Source organism: Spinacia oleracea, chromosome 4 (assembly GCF_020520425.1).
Source record: "Spinacia oleracea cultivar Varoflay chromosome 4, BTI_SOV_V1, whole genome shotgun sequence".
Lineage (NCBI taxonomy): Eukaryota > Viridiplantae > Streptophyta > Magnoliopsida > Caryophyllales > Amaranthaceae > Spinacia > Spinacia oleracea.
Genome location: NC_079490.1, coordinates 13,880,692 through 13,898,328, shown reverse-complemented (window position 1 = coordinate 13,898,328; position 17,637 = coordinate 13,880,692). Strand labels below are relative to the sequence as shown.

General features: G+C 36.6%; 1 protein-coding gene across 1 annotated transcript in view; it reads left to right on the top strand.

Moving 5' to 3' along the window:
• Nucleotides 1-16,725, top strand: part of LOC110792507 (protein ILITYHIA) — a 37,500-nt gene extending 20,775 nt beyond the window's left edge. Inside the window, exons 25-60 of the mRNA XM_021997329.2 lie at nucleotides 192-314; nucleotides 435-515; nucleotides 594-710; nucleotides 1,495-1,667; nucleotides 2,529-2,606; nucleotides 2,731-2,878; nucleotides 5,889-6,011; nucleotides 6,112-6,168; nucleotides 6,240-6,350; nucleotides 6,433-6,624; nucleotides 6,707-6,880; nucleotides 7,465-7,575; nucleotides 7,652-7,721; nucleotides 7,846-7,924; nucleotides 8,296-8,398; nucleotides 8,587-8,757; nucleotides 8,860-8,982; nucleotides 9,071-9,184; nucleotides 10,108-10,214; nucleotides 10,354-10,405; nucleotides 10,485-10,591; nucleotides 10,676-10,735; nucleotides 10,819-10,933; nucleotides 11,036-11,146; nucleotides 11,243-11,380; nucleotides 11,459-11,581; nucleotides 11,705-11,776; nucleotides 13,297-13,409; nucleotides 13,919-14,077; nucleotides 14,196-14,292; nucleotides 14,373-14,555; nucleotides 14,681-14,875; nucleotides 14,991-15,170; nucleotides 15,263-15,395; nucleotides 15,642-15,720; nucleotides 16,356-16,725. Coding sequence (XP_021853021.2) covers nucleotides 192-314; nucleotides 435-515; nucleotides 594-710; nucleotides 1,495-1,667; nucleotides 2,529-2,606; nucleotides 2,731-2,878; nucleotides 5,889-6,011; nucleotides 6,112-6,168; nucleotides 6,240-6,350; nucleotides 6,433-6,624; nucleotides 6,707-6,880; nucleotides 7,465-7,575; nucleotides 7,652-7,721; nucleotides 7,846-7,924; nucleotides 8,296-8,398; nucleotides 8,587-8,757; nucleotides 8,860-8,982; nucleotides 9,071-9,184; nucleotides 10,108-10,214; nucleotides 10,354-10,405; nucleotides 10,485-10,591; nucleotides 10,676-10,735; nucleotides 10,819-10,933; nucleotides 11,036-11,146; nucleotides 11,243-11,380; nucleotides 11,459-11,581; nucleotides 11,705-11,776; nucleotides 13,297-13,409; nucleotides 13,919-14,077; nucleotides 14,196-14,292; nucleotides 14,373-14,555; nucleotides 14,681-14,875; nucleotides 14,991-15,170; nucleotides 15,263-15,395; nucleotides 15,642-15,720; nucleotides 16,356-16,398 — 4,215 coding nt within the window. The 3' untranslated portion in view covers nucleotides 16,399-16,725. The remainder of the gene's footprint in view (nucleotides 1-191; nucleotides 315-434; nucleotides 516-593; nucleotides 711-1,494; nucleotides 1,668-2,528; nucleotides 2,607-2,730; nucleotides 2,879-5,888; nucleotides 6,012-6,111; nucleotides 6,169-6,239; nucleotides 6,351-6,432; nucleotides 6,625-6,706; nucleotides 6,881-7,464; nucleotides 7,576-7,651; nucleotides 7,722-7,845; nucleotides 7,925-8,295; nucleotides 8,399-8,586; nucleotides 8,758-8,859; nucleotides 8,983-9,070; nucleotides 9,185-10,107; nucleotides 10,215-10,353; nucleotides 10,406-10,484; nucleotides 10,592-10,675; nucleotides 10,736-10,818; nucleotides 10,934-11,035; nucleotides 11,147-11,242; nucleotides 11,381-11,458; nucleotides 11,582-11,704; nucleotides 11,777-13,296; nucleotides 13,410-13,918; nucleotides 14,078-14,195; nucleotides 14,293-14,372; nucleotides 14,556-14,680; nucleotides 14,876-14,990; nucleotides 15,171-15,262; nucleotides 15,396-15,641; nucleotides 15,721-16,355) is intronic.
• The last annotated feature ends 912 nt before the right edge of the window (nucleotides 16,726-17,637 follow it).

The window sequence follows — 17,637 nt, the reverse complement described above, 5'->3', positions numbered from 1 at the left end:
GGAAGAAACTGATTTACCTGAATAACGATCATTCTGTTAAAACCCCGGGTGAGAACGTAATGTCCTGTGTCCTTGTTTCGGTACAATATGTCAGATTAAAGCCTTTACTTTGTGAAACTGGTTTTGCTTTTTTCTTTGTCATCATTTATTTTTAGTGAATAAGAAAAAAATTGTGGTTGTTGATTGTTTAGGCTGATCCCAATGGAGATGTTCGTGGGAGAATGATCAATGCTGGCATATTGATCATAGACAAACATGGAAGAGATAATGTTTCCTTGTTATTTCCAATTTTTGAGAACTATCTCAATAAAAAGGTTAAATGACTGATTATTATCTATACTCTTCTTTTAGGATTGTTCCTTCAGTTTCTCATATTTTACGACTATTTGAAACATCTTAATTTGATATGCGTCGTATTTTTCTTCGTTATTTAGGCTTCTGATGAGGAAATGTACGATCTTGTCCGTGAAGGTGTAGTTATTTTTACTGGGGCTTTGGCGAAACATTTGGCAAAGGTGCTGTGAATTTTTGTTTCTCCTCCAGTTATTATTTTGGTTATTGTGCGATTGGATCTAAAATTGTCTATCTAACAGGATGACCCTAAAGTCCATTCGGTTGTTGAGAAGTTGCTTGATGTGCTCAATACTCCCTCTGAAGCTGTGCAGAGGGCTGTCTCATCTTGCTTGTCTCCACTAATGCCATCTAAACAGGTATCCAGAATATCGCCAACTTAGTGTTTCCTGTGGGTAATTTTTACCTGTGCATAGCATTTGGGCATGGGTTTCTAGACCCTACAGGATTTGATGAGGTTTAATAAGCCACCAAAACATAGCTTATGCTGACCCGATTGAAAATAACTAGGCCAGTACTTTTTATTTTTGTTGTGTACATGTGCTCAACAGCAATCGATATATGCTGAATTAGCTCTTTTAGTCCAGTTATCAGTAAGCTTTGAAGCAAGGCTTCCCTTAGCAATGGGTGAGAATTGCCGAATGTGACCACCAGCTTGTCCTGACATTGCTTGTGGGCTTGTGGCACATTTTACACTTCTATGCATGCATGGACCTTAACTACTATTATTTCCTTGCGTTTTGAATTTGAATGCCATCCTCTAAATAAATAGGATGCATGCTCCTTGGTGTTTTCAACCGTATTCCTCTCAGGTTACTTCATAAGGCTGGTATTAAGGGTACTTTGTGAGTTTCGCAGTTTAAACTTGGAGAATGAATTTGAGGATCGGGGACTAGAAAAGACCTTAAATTTTGAAAATTGTTTTGAGTTTCATTTTTTCATTGTCTGTGCTTTTTGTCCCTGTTGATGTGACTGTCCTTCATGTAATTTGTTATTTGTCAATACTCAATAGATATAGTTCTATGCTGAATTTTTCTGCCTTAAACTTTGGGTCTTCGCTTTTATCTGTTGTCCTCTAGAGGATGCTTTCTGCATATTCTTTGGGCAAAGCTTCCATCTCTGACCCACAGTTCTCTTTCTCAGGAAGACGGCCCAGTTCTTGTTTCTGGGCTTCTTGATCAAATGATGAAGAGTGACAAATATGGAGAACGTCGTGGAGCGGCGTTCGGACTAGCTGGGGTTGTCAAGGGATTTGGAATTTCTTGTCTAAAGAAGTATGCCATTGTGTCTGCCTTACGTGAAGGCCTTATTGACAGGTGCTCTTTCTATGTTCTCACTCTATCAGATGCAGAATTTTTAAAGAAGTATGCCATTGTGTCTGCCTTACGTGAATGCATTTTTTTATTTCTAAAACAAACAACCTAGTACATCTGAGGGTTTAGCTTCCCAATATTCTTCTTTCCCTTTCTCAAACTCATTCCCTTTCCCCTTTGTAAACCAAACGGCACCTTTGTTTATGTGTGTTCGCACCATTTGGCATTTTCGGGATACAATATTGCTAAAAGAGGTGAGTTTGTTGGAAAATAAATGGTTAATTTGTGTTCTAGTTTTTTGTAATTATATCCCAGACTGCGTAGGAAAACATGTCAGCATTGCACTTGAATGTACTTTTTTCTGGTATATAGGCCATCTCGTGGATTAATCCTAGTCACTCCTTCCAAAATTAATACTTGTATCTCTTTAGGGTTCTACACATAGAGTAAAGGAGATGCTAATTGTTGTATTGATATTTAAAATTGACAATTCAATTTGGATTGATAAGTTGAACTGATTTAGTAATGCATTGAGCATTAATGTCCCTTCAGAATGGAAATGAAAAGATTACTTATGTGGTCACTTATTTTGGATTTGAAGGAGTGTTTTCTTTTCTGAATTCTTCTATGTAGGATATTACTTCCATTGTGAATAGTACGCTGATCTTTTGTTTCGTATCATACTGAAACTTGTATTTTACGGAGTATTAAGTACTTGTGTTCAGAGGTTCCAAGTTTGATTTTTAAAGGGATGTAGAAGATTGCCACTTCTTTAGGCTTCTTCTGAATGCATACAACATTCCTAAAGGTTACTTCTTTTAGTTAGTCTGTTATCACTAGTTTAACTATCTGCTCACTTTCCAGGACTTCTGCGAAGCGTCGTGAGGGGGCGCTGCTTGGATTTGAGTGTCTCTGTGAAAAGCTCGGAAAACTATTTGAACCGTATGTGTTGGGACATAAAATACAGTCCCGCCTTTGATTATGATTTTTTGTTTCCCTCCTATCAGGTGTACACTCCAAAAAACCATCGTTTTCTGTCTTCTGATGGCTGTTTTTTCATGTTCAGCTACGTGATTCAAATGCTTCCATTACTCTTGGTGTCTTTCTCTGATCAAGTAACCGCTGTTCGTGATGCTGCGGAGTGTGCTGCTCGTGCAATGATGTCGAATCTTTCTGCTCAGGGGGTCAAGCTTGTTCTCCCTTCTCTGCTAAAGGTACTTACGTTGTTATTTGTTTATTTCAATCTTTGTAATTTGTCACTAATTTAACTGTTAATTCTTACTGTCCTAATAACCCGGTCTCCTAGAAAATCACAAAGGAGATAGGTTTTGTTTTGGTCTGTAAGATGTATTGCATACAATCATTATATCCTGATATTCTCCCTTTTGTTTCATATCCATTTTTCGTTTCTGCTTGCAATTTACGGCTCGTTCTGTAACACTGCCAAATTTTGGTTTTTTGATTTTGAAGGTCATATGATTTAGATTGAATCACAAACTTTAGAATTAGTCATACCTATAGTAATCATGTCGATTTTGAAAACTGGCAACCAAAAATTGCAACCTATTTTTTGTGGTTTTCATATTTGGGTTTTTAGTTTTACAAACAACAACAAAAACTGAAACAAAAAACAATACCGAACGGGCCCTTTTGAATATGTACGCATGTACTGCATATTGTGTATTTATCCCTCCCTCCATCCATCCTTTAAAAAATGACCATTCATAGCTTAATTGTTTTTTGAAGATGACTGGAAAAGATAGAACAGACAGAAGAAAAGAATCCGTATTAAGGGAAAGGAATCCGTTGGTTAATTTGTATTAAAGGGAAAGTAATCCGTTGTTTAATCAAAGGGTATGACAATATTTGGAGGTTTTATTATTTAGTGAAAATTAACATTAATAATCCCAACTATTGACAATCTTCTCAGATTAATCCCAACTACTATTTAACCTTGAATAATCCTGATTTATCGCCAACTTTCTTAAAACAGTCTTGCTCATCAACCTGTTGTACCCGGTAATTTGATGGCATCACCTAATTCTCTTCGCAATAGCTTCCCTTCTTTGATGGAGAAGAGTTTCCACTGCAATACCTCACTTTATGGTCTAAATGTACACACCATCTATCTTTTTCCCTCTCTTTGTCTTCTTTTGATTTTTTATTCTTCTGAATTCCACTCCCTCCATTCATTCTTAATTTTGGGCTTTAAATTCTTCTTCCATACTAAATGTGGTTAAAATCAACAAATAGTATTCAATCAATCACACATAGTTAAACTCTGATTAAATAAGGAGAGTTATTAAAATTGGTAATTTGTCATTTTCGAAGTTCCCACGCAACTCGATCCTTCGATTTCTCCAGTTGAGCAAAAGGTGGTTCGGGTAAGATGAGAAAATGGTGGGTGGGTCGAAAGAGGAAAACGACCCAGTTGAACTATGAAGTGGATATTGTTGCAAAAAACATTTTATCATTAGAATAATACAGGAGATAAAATGAGGTGTGTTGCAAAATGGGGGGAGAAGGAGATTAAGGTGTTATCTCGTCTCCCAAGAAACCTCCTCTCATCAATTCCACCAAAATTGTTAATCAAACTGTAATTCATTCTTTCTGTAGTTTTCTTTTTAGTGAAGCTATCACTTAATTTCATTGAGGTACTTTGACTTTATGTGGTTTTTGATGTATTTTAGATTGATTTGTGGTTTGAAATTATGCTTTTTCTGAAATTATTTCTCTTAATATCTCGTACAGGTCTATAAGTTGAATATTTCTGCGGAATTTTGTACTTCTCTTTATGGTTTTTAGCTTGATTTTGAAAATGGGTTAAGCAGAGAATGCAATGGGAAGGATAATGGCCAAGGATGTGGGGTAAAGGGAGAGTGGTGTTAGTAGCTTGGCTATGGTGGTTCTAACTCTTGTAAGGAAGAAATGTTAAAAGATTTTTTAGAGAAAAGAAATTAGTCTTTACCGGTTTTACAGGTTACTGGTAAGGTCGGACTGTTATGAGAAGGATACTATATTAATTGAGATTATTTCAGGTTAAACATTAGTTCGGATTAAAATGAGAAGGTCGCCATTAGTTGGTATAATTGATGTTAATTTTTCCTATTATTTATTTGCTTTTTTATCCTAATCCCACCAAATTTGGGAGAAAAGAAAAGTTTGAGTTTGATAAAGTTGTAGTTCTTGTCTATTCTTTTCCTTTCCATTGAATTCTGTTTATATATTTGAAACCATACTGTCAACATCTGTTACTCTGTAATATACTTCACTTTTCTTTCTTTTTCATCCTACCGAGCAAGTTGTTAGGCTTTCCTGAGCTTTCAGAAAAAATAACTGAACGTTTCTCTTGTTTTATGCCGTAACAAGAATGCCCTCACTTTGTTTTGTGTTGCATGGATTTGAGTAATTTTCTGGAAAAAGCACTTTTTGTTCCAATGGAAAACGATTTTCCATTGAAAACAATTTTCAAGAAAAACACACCGGTAAATAGTTTCCTTTGTTTCCTTACAAGAAAAGTTCATAAAAAACAGAATGGAAGTGGAGAGGAGAGGATGGATGGGAGAGAGAAAAAGAAATGTATGAGATTAAGGAGGAAAATGTGGCATTCCTTCTTTGCACAAGGAAAATATTTTCCACCTTTGGGAAAAAAAATTCCACCCTTAACTATGGAATAATGGGATAATCATTTTCCGGGAAAGTTTTCTGTCAAAACAAACAACCGGAGCCTTAACTATGCATTTTCTTCCATCCAGTCCATTGTGCAATTATTACTTATCTCTTTGTTTTTAAATTGAAGGGGTATCATACTATCATGTAACATTGGGGTTATTGAACTCCTGTGGTTTAAAGAGGTTTGAAATTCAAAGAGGATAACATTGTTGATACTATGAACGACTTAAGTTGTTTCAGCAGTATTTTGAAATTGATCACAAAGAATACAGTTTCGAGCTTTGTTTATATTGCAATAATTAATCTGCTTTGTCCTTTTTTTTCCCTTAGTGTTCTTAATTTGATCACAATCTTGTGCTTTTTCAAAAGTTGTTATGCAACCCTTTTACTCTAGATGGATTCAGATGTGCCATGTTAATTTACGATTTCATCCTCAATTAAATAACTTAAGGAGAAACATATTGCATTGTTTGTTTTTTCTTAGTGGCAATGATCTTTAAGGCCTACTGGCTTTTCTTTAATTCTTATTGTACTTGTCCTTGGTCTGCGCAGGGTCTTGAAGATAAGGCTTGGAGAACAAAACAAAGCAGTGTTCAGCTACTTGGTGCAATGGCATATTGTGCTCCTCAACAATTGTCACAATGCTTGCCTAAGATTGTGCCTAAATTGACAGAGGTATGTGTCTTTGCAAATATGACATTTCATTTAAAATTAATACATCGTCTTTGATATAAATCTTGCTCCCTACGATTTTGAGGTATTGGTACTGTGACAGGTGCTGACAGATACCCATCCAAAGGTTCAGTCAGCTGGACAGACTGCTCTTCAGCAGGTAAATTTTGAAACTAGACATTCTGCTTTCTCTTCAAGACAATCGAGATATTTATTTTCTGTTCTTTGCAGGTTGGAAGTGTGATAAAAAATCCTGAAATTGCCTCCCTGGTTGCTACTCTGCTGACGGCTCTTTCTGATCCCAATGATCACACGAGAATTGCTCTGGACATACTTCTCCAAGTAATCTTATTAATAATACTTTATAACACTTGTGATCGTCTACGTATTCCTTCTCTGTGATATTCACAGCTTTTAATTGCAGACAACTTTCGTGAACACGGTTGACGCTCCTTCACTTGCTCTTCTGGTACCAATTGTTCATCGAGGCTTAAGGGAAAGGAGTGCTGAAACTAAAAAGAAAGCTTCCCAAATTGTTGGTAATATGTGCTCTTTAGTGACTGAGCCTAGAGACATGATACCCTACATTGGCTTGCTCCTTCCTGAAGTGAAAAAGGTATGTGTTTATATATATGTATGCTTAGATATATTTCCTAAATGCATAGTATCAGTGTTGTAATATTTCTGCCCCTGTGCAGGTTCTTGTTGATCCAATACCTGAGGTTCGCTCCGTGGCTGCTAGGGCACTTGGCTCCCTTATTAAGGGACTGGGAGAAGAACATTTCCCTGACCTTGTTCCATGGCTTTTGGAGACGCTTAAATCCGAGGGAAGTAATGTTGAACGTTCTGGTGCTGCTCAGGGATTGAGTGAGGTGGGAACACCGAGTTGTTTTTCTTTTGGCTCATTCATTTTAGTTTCTGTTGAATGTTGACATTTTTGCAGTTAACGTTCTTGGATGATATCCAACATTACTAAAAACTGATGTTTCCTTTTGTGATATTTTGCTTATAGGAATTTAATGTAGGATGTAAGAGAACATGTTCCTCAACTTTTTGTCCCCCCCCCCCCCCCTTTTCTGTGGGTGGTTTATATACAAACCTTATAGAGCAGTGATCAGTTATAATGGGTGTTCTATATTACTGTTTCTGATACTATTGCTAAATATTGTTTCTATCTAGCATTTGTAGTTCAATATTCTAATACCTTACTAGGTTTGTTTATCGGATTCATCTAGAATTCTAAAACTTATTAATTAGATATTTTTTCTTTCCCAGTTGCAAGTTTCATCTGAGCATCCAAAGTGTATCTTAAATTGTGGTTTATTTGGGATATTTCGTATCTGATGTCTTTTTTCAAAATGTTTGCTAATGCACTGTTTTCCATTTGAAAGGAGTGATTGCTGTTCTGAGTTTGAAAATTATTTGTACTGATTCTTCTCTAATGGTCTCTCTTTAGGTTATGTCGGCTCTTGGTATCGCGTACTTTGAGCATGTTCTTCCTGATATTATAAGGAACTGCTCTCATCAAAAGGGCAATGTTCGAGAAGGTTATCTGACTGTCTTCAAGGTACTCATAATTATATGATATATTCGGATAATAGGATTATCCTTCAATGAGTTATCTAATTTGAATGCATCTTCAGTTTATGCCCAGGTCTCTTGGTGTACAATTCCAGAACTATTTACAGCAGGTGTTGCCTGCTATCATTGATGGTTAGTGGACTTCGGAATCTGATCTTTGATTTTCTTTTTTCTTTTTCTACAGTCTGATACTGTGTACATAGTCCTCTCCCCCTCCCCATCCTATTAACTTATTTAAATCTCAATTGTTGTCTAGGTCTTGCTGATGAAAATGAATCTGTTCGTGATGCGGCTCTTAGTGCCGGACATGTTCTTGTTGAGCACTATGCAATTACGTGAGTTCTTTTGTTCCATTTCTCTTTTTTAAATCTCCCTTTTTTCTGCTTGTAACTCACACTTTTTCTTTGGATTTTGTTTGAACTATTTGCAAAATGGGGGCTACAACCCAAAAAATGTTATTCCCTGTAGGCCAAAAATTTGGGATTTTCGTTTATCATTGCATCAAGTACTGAAGTAAATGGGGATGTGACTGATATCTGGTCTATTAGTCTAGTGACTCTAGTCATGTATAGATGATACGTTATATCTGATCTGTTTGTGAAACTATGGGCTTAATCCTTTTTGAACATTTGATCCTGGATTACATGGAACTGTGAGACTAATAATTACCTTGTGTGCTATGCTTGTTTTGTTGTACTTGTTTCAGGTCTTTACGTCTTCTACTTCCTGCTGTTGAGGATGGAATTTTTAATGATAGCTGGCGTATTAGACAGAGTTCTGTCGAGCTGTTGGGAGACTTGTTATTTAAGGTGTGTTTTTGAGGCTTTTTGAAATAGTTGATGCCGTATTGATGTCTCCCTTTTCTTTGGTGCTATCTTTATGAAATAGTGATACCATAATGCTGTCTCCCTTTTCTTCATTGCCGTCTTTATGAAATTATTGATACCATATTGCTGTCTCCCTCACCAAGTTTTTTTTGTTTGTTTGTTATATTTAGGTTGCTGGAACTTCTGGGAAAGCATTGCTTGAGGGAGGTAGCGATGATGAGGGGGCTAGTACAGAAGCACAGGGACGTGCTATTATTGAGGTGCTTGGTAGAGAGAAACGTAACGAAATTCTTGCTGCCTTGTACATGGTTCGGACTGATGTCAGTGTATCAGTGCGTCAGGTAACTATCCAGTTTAAGTGCTCCAAAGGATCTTCCTTCTTTTTCAATTTTGATTAAATTCTGTATTAAGTTTTGGGATTTGGTTGTTTCTATTTTTTATAGGCTGCTTTACATGTATGGAAGACCATAGTAGCAAATACCCCTAGGACACTGAAGGAAATTATGCCTGTATTGATGGATACTCTGATATCCTCTCTTGCATCGCCATCAAATGAGAGGCGGCAGGTTTGTTAACGTTTACTTCTGTTCTTAGTTAAGAATTGAGATTAGTATGTGACTTGTGTACATTATTTGCACTTGTGTTTGTCTTTAGGTTGCAGGAAGGGCGTTGGGTGACCTTGTTAGGAAGCTTGGTGAAAGGGTGCTTCCTATGATTATACCTATTCTATCTGGTGGATTAAAAGACCCTGATTCTGGCAGAAGACAAGTATGAAACATCCCCATGTTTTGTGTTTACATTAAACCAATCTTATTCTTATTGAGATGTGCTTTATGGAATTTGCAATCCTCTCTTTGTTTGTTTCTCCTGGAAAGTGATTATTTTTTCTGTGTTTTCATGTTTTGGCGCTTTTCAATTTCAGAGTCCAATGGATCCACTATAAAGTCGTATTAATGCATTGTTCCTCTAAGATGTACTTGGTATTAAGTAGTAGGTATCTTTTTCAATTGTGTTTGTTTCGCTTGACGAGTTGTCAGTCATGAAAAGATTTTGGTGTTAACCAACTACCCTGTTTTTTTAATACGGTCTTGTTTTGTTGGTGAAGTATTTCATATTACCACTGAATACTTTCTATATGAAGCCTATTCATAGAGTGACAAAAGTTTGAGGAAAATGACTGAAATTTGCATCAGAGACTTCTCTGCGTTTTTGTGTGTGGTGCAACACCAACGGAAAATGGTCTGTAGTTGCTGCTAAATAGTAATGAATTATGGTATAGACACCGTGCTCTTAGTTGTCTCCAAGTGGATTCCTCCGCACCTGAGTTGGGTCTGTGCTTTATGGCATGTTGCCTTATGTATGTATTTTTTCACTTTCCTTCCACTTATTCCCTCACATTGATAAATAACAAATATTTACTCAATTGGTCATCGGTTTCTAATTTCATGTGATGTATGCTATTCAGAAATTTATATTTCCATGCAAAACTGGAATGTGAACTTCTGATGCTGTGTTCTTCAGATTATTGGTTCTTTAATAAATTGTGTGGAATAGTCTTATCTTTTCTGGTTACCTATGTTTATTCGTAATAATATTTTTGTGTACTTTCTGTATCTTTATGATTGTGGTGTGATGATTATAGTTAAAAAAATAAATTGATACCTGAATATATATGCTTATTCGGTGAACAGGGTGTTTGCATTGGTCTGAGTGAGGTGATGGGGAGTGCTGGCAAGAGTCAGTTGTTAAGTTTTATGGATGAACTTATCCCTACAATTCGAACTGCTCTTTGTGATAGGTTTGTAAAAAATATTTTCCTGCGGAGATCACATTATTTTTGTAAATGAAGTTTTTTGTTCCCAAGGCAAAGTTTTGATCAGTTTTTAGAGTTCTGAATTAGTACTGTGCTAAGACAACAATTATTTCTTTGCAAACAGTGAACCTGAGGTCCGTGAGTCAGCAGGCATGGCATTCAGTACTTTATACAAGGTTCTATTTGCTTATTTTTCACTTCCTCCTGTAATCAAGTCTGAAATGTTGGAAATTACTAATGCTGTATTTTCTACAGAGTGCTGGGTTGCAAGCTATTGATGAGATTGTTCCTACTCTTCTGCATGCTTTAGAGGATGATGCAACCTCTGACAATGCATTAGATGGTCTTAAACAAATATTAAGGTTAGTTTCCTTGTTCATGGGCCACATTGCTGGTCAAAAAAAATTCAGGGACTCTAGCTTATCTCTTCGAAATGGTAATTTCAGTGTGAGAACTGCAGCGGTATTGCCTCATATCTTGCCAAAGCTGGTTCAGCTTCCCCTCAGGTATGTTTAACTCTCCTGTCTGATGTGTCTGTTCTTCAAAGAGCTGTCTCTATAATCTACATTATTCTTGTGAATGTTTGTAGTGAATTTAATGCACATGCTCTTGGAGCTTTGGCGGAGGTTGCTGGGTCTGGTCTTAATGTACACCTTAATACTGTTCTTCCTGCCCTGCTGTCAGCAATGAGTGATGACAATGTGGTATGTGGAATCTCAAGCATTTGGCTTCCTTTCCCCACCCGCACATGTTCCTTTTTCCTTTATTAGCTGTACCATTTATCACAAGTTGATTTCAATCTGTAGGATGTCAAAGATTTGGCAAAGAAGGCTGCGGAGACTGTTGTATTGGTTATTGACGATGAAGGAATTGATTCTTTGATATCAGAGCTTATTCAAGGTTCTGGTGATAGTAAGGTATGTCCTGCAAAATTTAATCTCTTAGTTCTCAATCCTGAGTCATGTTTCTCATGTGTTGAACCAATTGTTATTTTCAACTTATCTGGATCCCAGGTTTCAATTAGGAGAAGTGCTTCATACCTTATTGGCCATCTTTTCGAGAACAGCAAGCTCTATTTGGATGATGAAGCTCCCAGTGTTATATCTACCTTGATTATTCTGCTCAGTGATTCTGATCACGACACTGTTGTGGTAGTATTCGCAGATACATTGCTCATATGCTTTGACTTCTCTATTCCATGAATCACTTCTCATTTGTTTATTTCTCAGACTGCATGGGAGGCTTTGTCAAGGGTTGTAAGTTCAATCCCAAAAGAAGTACTTCCCAGTCACATAAAGCTGGTTCGTGATGCTGTATCCACAGCTAGAGATAAAGAAAGAAGAAAGAAGAAGGTATCTTTTTTAATAGTTCTTCTTTTCGGCTAAGATTTTCTTTTATTGGTGATGTTTCTGCTCTGTGGTTCAAGTGAGTATGGAAATAAACCCAGAAGGTTAAATGGTCTATTAAATTTGTAGGGAGGACCGGTACTGGTACCAGGATTTTGTCTTCCAAAAGCGCTGCAACCGGTGCTTCCTATCTTTCTGCAGGTATCTTCTTTATTTTTAGCCTGTTGCTAAATCTTTATTTTCTGCGGTTATCTTCTTGAAAGTTTGTAATGTGTAATGGGGCCTAATGGCTCATAGCTAGTTGGAATTACCAAGTTCGTTTACCCCCTTCCCTTTTTTAATGGTTTCCTGTTGGCTTCTCCACATGTCTTACTTTTACCATATTTTTCTACTAATTTATAAGAAGGGTTATTCTGTAAAATATCATTGGGTTTGTCTTCTATATTTTTAAAATATAAACTTTTACTTATAGATAATTAGAGATAACAATGGCCAAAGTTGTGCATTGTAAAATGTGAACAGTCAAAGTGGAACAATTATAATTAACTGACGGAGTATTATTTTGTTCACCCGGCAGGCTGTCATAACTTTTTTTTTTGTTGTCCCAGATTATGCTTGTAGTTTTCCATGCCTATGTTATAAGTTACTTCCACAAGGAATTGTTTGTTTTATTTTTTCAGTTGGTGATTATCTTTGAGTCTAGACCATTCTCAAAGTTGTCTGATTTTGCTGTTGTTGCCTAGCCATTGCTTGGACATTGAACTCTTTTGATCAAAATTGTATGCAACAATGATGTGTGGGTTTATCTGGTGTCGGGTTTGGTTAGCTAGAATCATACGATTCAATGGAACAATAGATTGCTCAGGAATTGAACAACCTAGAATTCTAGATTGATCAGAAAAGTTTCATGTTTTAGTATCATGGGCTTGTAAATTTTTGCACGTACCACTGAGGCCCTGTAATGGACTAAATCAAAATGGCTCTTAAAACCTCTTCGCTTCCTTTCCATGAAGTAGAAGATGGTCTGCCTGTTGTCGTCCCGTTATCGCTTTTGGGTCAATTGGAAACAACCTCTCTGCAATTGCAGGGTAAGGTTGCGTACACCCGACCCCCGCTTCTTGCGGGAGCCTCTTTGAGGAAATGGGGTAATGATAATGAATGAATGACCACTGAGGCCCTGTCTAACTGATAGTTTTCTTTGCCATGCTTTTGCAATCTAGTGTCAATAGGATCCTAGTCTGCTGCCTTGACTTTCAGCGTTCCTTTGTACATTTGCTGTTTTCAATCCTACACATTATTCCTACTCACTGACTGGAAATTTTTTCACATGTTCCCCATATGGTGGATTAAAATTTTCAATTGCTGCATTCATATTGATGCCTGTTTTCCTTTGTTAAATGTCCCAATAATTCTGTAAGGGATCCAGTTTATATTAACAGCTTATGCTCTGGCTGGTGCTTTTGTGAATAGAAGTGTAAAACCTCATGCAGACCATATGGAACAAAGGAGCAGCATAAGTTACTTTTATGGTGTTAGACCTAGCATCTCAAGATAATTATGTGTTTATAATGCATTTCTTGTTAGTGCTTCATTTGTGGTAACCTTCTCATAAACATTCATATGAGAATTAGGCAGTATAATTATTTCTTTATGGTGTTTCCTCCCTCATTCTTTTGTAGAAATAAACTCGACTCTGAACTCTTTTTTTGTTTTCTTGACAGGGTTTAATAAGTGGATCAGCAGAACTGAGGGAACAAGCAGCCTTAGGTCTTGGAGAATTGATTGATGTTACTAGTGAACAAGCGCTGAAGGCATTTGTTATACCAATAACGGGGTATATAGTCATGTTTGCATTACACGATTTTATGATTTTCCATACAGATATACTTTAAATATCTTTAAAAGATAGGATATGCTTTAAATCTCTTTGGTCCTCTAATGCTCGTCTCTTTCTCTTCTGTGTCTGTTCTGGTTCACTCATTCTTACACGATCTACCCTATGTTGATTGTTCAACAGCGTTTTGCTTTTCTTGTGCACTTTGCATGCTGTGCTTATTCCTTGTATTGGGTGTTTGAACTCGGAAGGTTGAATCTGGCATGCACATTATTTTTCCTTTTAAAGGAATGCATATTTTGATGTCATTGATTTAGTTTTGTATCTCCCCCTCAAGTTTTGATGTGTGATGTCGGTGCATGATCGAGCTGGAGAGAAGATTTTGAATGCATTTCCTAACATATTGTCCTTGACAATTCCTTGATCCGATATTTATCTATGATACATATAGCTTTTGTAACGGTGTAGAGAAAAATAAATTCTGACAAAATTTCATTCTCTGACTGCAGGCCCCTAATTCGTATCATTGGTGACCGATTCCCATGGCAAGTTAAAAGTGCCATTTTGTCAACTTTGACTATCATAATTAAGAAGGGTGGCATGGCCCTGAAACCTTTTCTTCCCCAGTTGCAAACAACGTTCATCAAATGTCTACAGGACAACACCCGGTCAGATACTGATTTAAATGACTTTGCAGCAACAATTACAAGTGTTATAGTCTTGTCTTCTGGTGCAGTACTTAGGGTTTCTATTGTGGGGAGCTTACTTAATAGTTGTTTCTTGCAGGACTGTTCGTTCAAGTGCAGCATTGGCTCTAGGGAAACTAAGTGCACTCAGCAGTAGGGTTGATCCCTTAGTTAGCGATCTTTTAATTAGTTTACAGGTAATTTTTGTCCCTGTATTGTCTTTATTTACTCCTTCACTAGCTTGTGCGTTGTTTAATTTTGCACTGCTCGTTATTAGGCATCTGATGGAGGCGTAAGAGAAGCAGTTTTAATTGCTCTCAGAGGTGTAGTAAAGCATGCGGGGAAGAGTTTAAGCGCTGCTGTTAAAACTCGTGTCTGTGACCTGTTAAAAAGTTTTATTGATCTTGAAGATGATCAAGTTCGTGTATTTTCTGCTATCATCATTGGAATCACATCCAAGGTATGTGAGAAAAGATATTGCTTTAGGCCTATCTCCGTCCGTGTACCAATTAACAAATATTGTGACTTCACTCTTCTAAGTATCTCACGTTATTTTTCTTTTCTAAAATATTATTTTTACTACAGTACATCGAGGACAGTGAGCTTGCAGATCTACTCAAAGAACTTTTAGATTTAGCTTTTTCTTCCAGCTGGACTGCCAGACATGGTTCAGTTCTCACTGTCTCATCCATTCTTCGGCACTGCCCATCGGGAGTTTGTCTATCATCTTGGTCATCATCCATTATATCTATGCTGAAAGACAAGTTAAAGGATGAAAAGGTACCACCTGAAAGATACCCACATGCCACAGAGTGCACAATGAGATCAAGATAATTAATTAATATTTTCCTTTTCTTAAATCCTGATAAAGGTTTCATTTTCTTCCCAAATACAGTTCCCAGTTCGTGAAAGTTCTACCAAAGCACTAGGACGATATCTGATTTATCAAATTCAAAGTGATCCATCGAGTAGTTCCTTGCATGCTCAAACTGTGTCCTCCATAGTTTCTGCGCTGCAAGATGAATCCAGTGAAGTTAGACGGAGGGCATTATCTGCCCTGAAGGCTGCTGCAAAGGTAAGCATTTAACATATTTTTCTGGACAAAGTTTTTGATGTATGATCTTTATATTTGTTCTGATGTAGCAATTGAATTATATTGTTTGGCAGGCAAATCCTACTGCCATTATGGCCCATATGTCGATTTTTGGTCCTGTGTTGGCCGAACGTCTGAAGGATGGAAGTACACCAGTGAAGCTTGCTGCAGAACGGTGCGCGGTGCATGCTTTCCAATTGACTAAAGGTAATTACTTTACTAAGGTTGTTTCGATTCTGTCATATTGTCGGAAAATAACAGGAAGCTTGTGAATTTATTTTTGGGTTTTGCACGGAGGCAAGGTGTGGGGATGGAGAGAGGGTTTATTTGGAATAGAGATGTGAATTTTTTGTTGGGACATTCATTTAGGGTCTACGTGAGTTTAGGGCAACAATAGAATTTTTGTTTAAAACTGCTTCTTTTACATGCCTTATGTTGGCCCACTGTATCCAGGACCAGAAAATGTTCAGGCAGCCCAAAAATACATCACTGGCTTGGATGCAAGGCGACTTGCTAAATATCCCGAAGACAGGTATGTCCCTGTTTATCCAAGTGTATTCAACATAGTAGCTGTAGCATCAGATTTCCCTTAATCATGTTATCCTGAAATGCACGAGTTCATACTTCAAACATGTTCCTGGCAAGTAAATTATATGAATACCATGTAATGATGATAAATAAATGAGTTTTCTTCATTATTGTACCAAATGTATTCTTGTTAAATTATTCACACTGGTTGATTTGATTGTTCTTCATTTTCATCATAATGCTATAGTTGATTCTTTTTCTCATTCTCATCACCTAGTATTCGGATTAGAGGAAAGTTGCCCAAAATTAGTTCAGGTTTTTAAGAGATGCTTTGACTGAAGTGATTTGTGACTTTACCTTGTGAGTTGTATGATTTTTAGTGTAGCAGCCAGCTTTAAGATGGGATCAGCAAAAGAATGTTGAGTTGTAATATGAATTTAGCATTTAAAAGACACTTGATTGTAGAGAAATGTTTAGTGTGTTCTTGTAGGTTGAGATCAAAGTGAACCATCACAATTTAGCTTCTTAGAATCCTAGTAGAATTAGAAAATGAAACGTATTGCTATCTATCTATCCCATCTATTTAACTCACTTTTGTTCCTACTTTGTTTACTAATTGGATCATTTTTGGAGGTGCAGCGATGGTGATGAAGATAGTGAAGATGACAATACAAGTGGCTGAAAATTTTACTACTAGGTTGATTCATTTGTCCGATTGCTGAAAGTTTTGAGCCGAGGATTGGTGGAGCTGCAGTAACAGGATGCTCTTGAATTTTTTTTTTTGCAGCATAGGCTGTATATCATGATCCCTTTTTGGCACACACACTAATATAAACACCATATACACACTTGGAAAACACTTTTTTACAGGGGGGTTCCTTCCGTAACTGTAGATAGAATGTGTAGAAGTAATTTTGGTCTCTTGGATGCCTCCCAAAAAGTTGCTTTATGTTGTATTCCTTTTTGTCATATAGAAATCAAAAGTAGAGAAATGAGCCTTTTTGAAATATACCGCCTTGCAGTTTCACTTACCTCACAGATGTTCGGAATTGTTCCCAGGAGATGGATCTGTTAAATATTTACTGCATGGCTTAATATAAAGACAAAATGTAGATCCTAATTATCTTGAATGGATTTGGCACAGAATGTGATTCAACATGCCATAAACACCAGAACAGTAGAACACGCATACGGGTAAATGTAGCACTAAGGAAAACACCAATGCGTTGGAAATTCAAGAAAAAAAATTCAATTGTAGGGGATTTTCCTGTTGTATTTCCATCTCTTATTGAAGATATACCATAATTATAATTCATGAACATTTCTAAATAATCTGGAAGGATTTATCTTCCCAACTAACGGGGACTAAAATAAGGTGAGACCTTGACAATGGTAGACTGAGGTGTATTCCTCTCGTTTGATTACTGATGTGTGCTCTCACTGGAACCCGTGCGGTGTATTGGATCAATACATATATATTACTTTCTCTGTTTTTTTTTAGTTATAAAGTTTTGACTTTCATGCTTGTTAACGGGCATCTTTGGACATTTAAATTTTTAGTTGTATATAAATAAATAAATAAAATATATCGAAATAAATCTACCAAGATTCCACGCGATGCCAACAAAGATGTATAAGAAAACAAAACTATGTTAGGTAGAAAAAAGTTTCACAAACTTTCCTTGTAGAAAAAGTAGATATCAAATTAATTGTGGGAATTTTTATTACGGAGTACTCCGTAAATATTGTTTTGATTGAATTTTGTTTAAAAAATTTAAATTATAATATGATTTATTAATTTATTTGTGACAATATAAAAATGTGGCATGATAAATTACTTGAAAGGAAAAAAATAAATTATGTGACTAATTAGGGGTATATTTGGCTGTGATTAATTGGTTGATTGTGACTTTTTTGACTT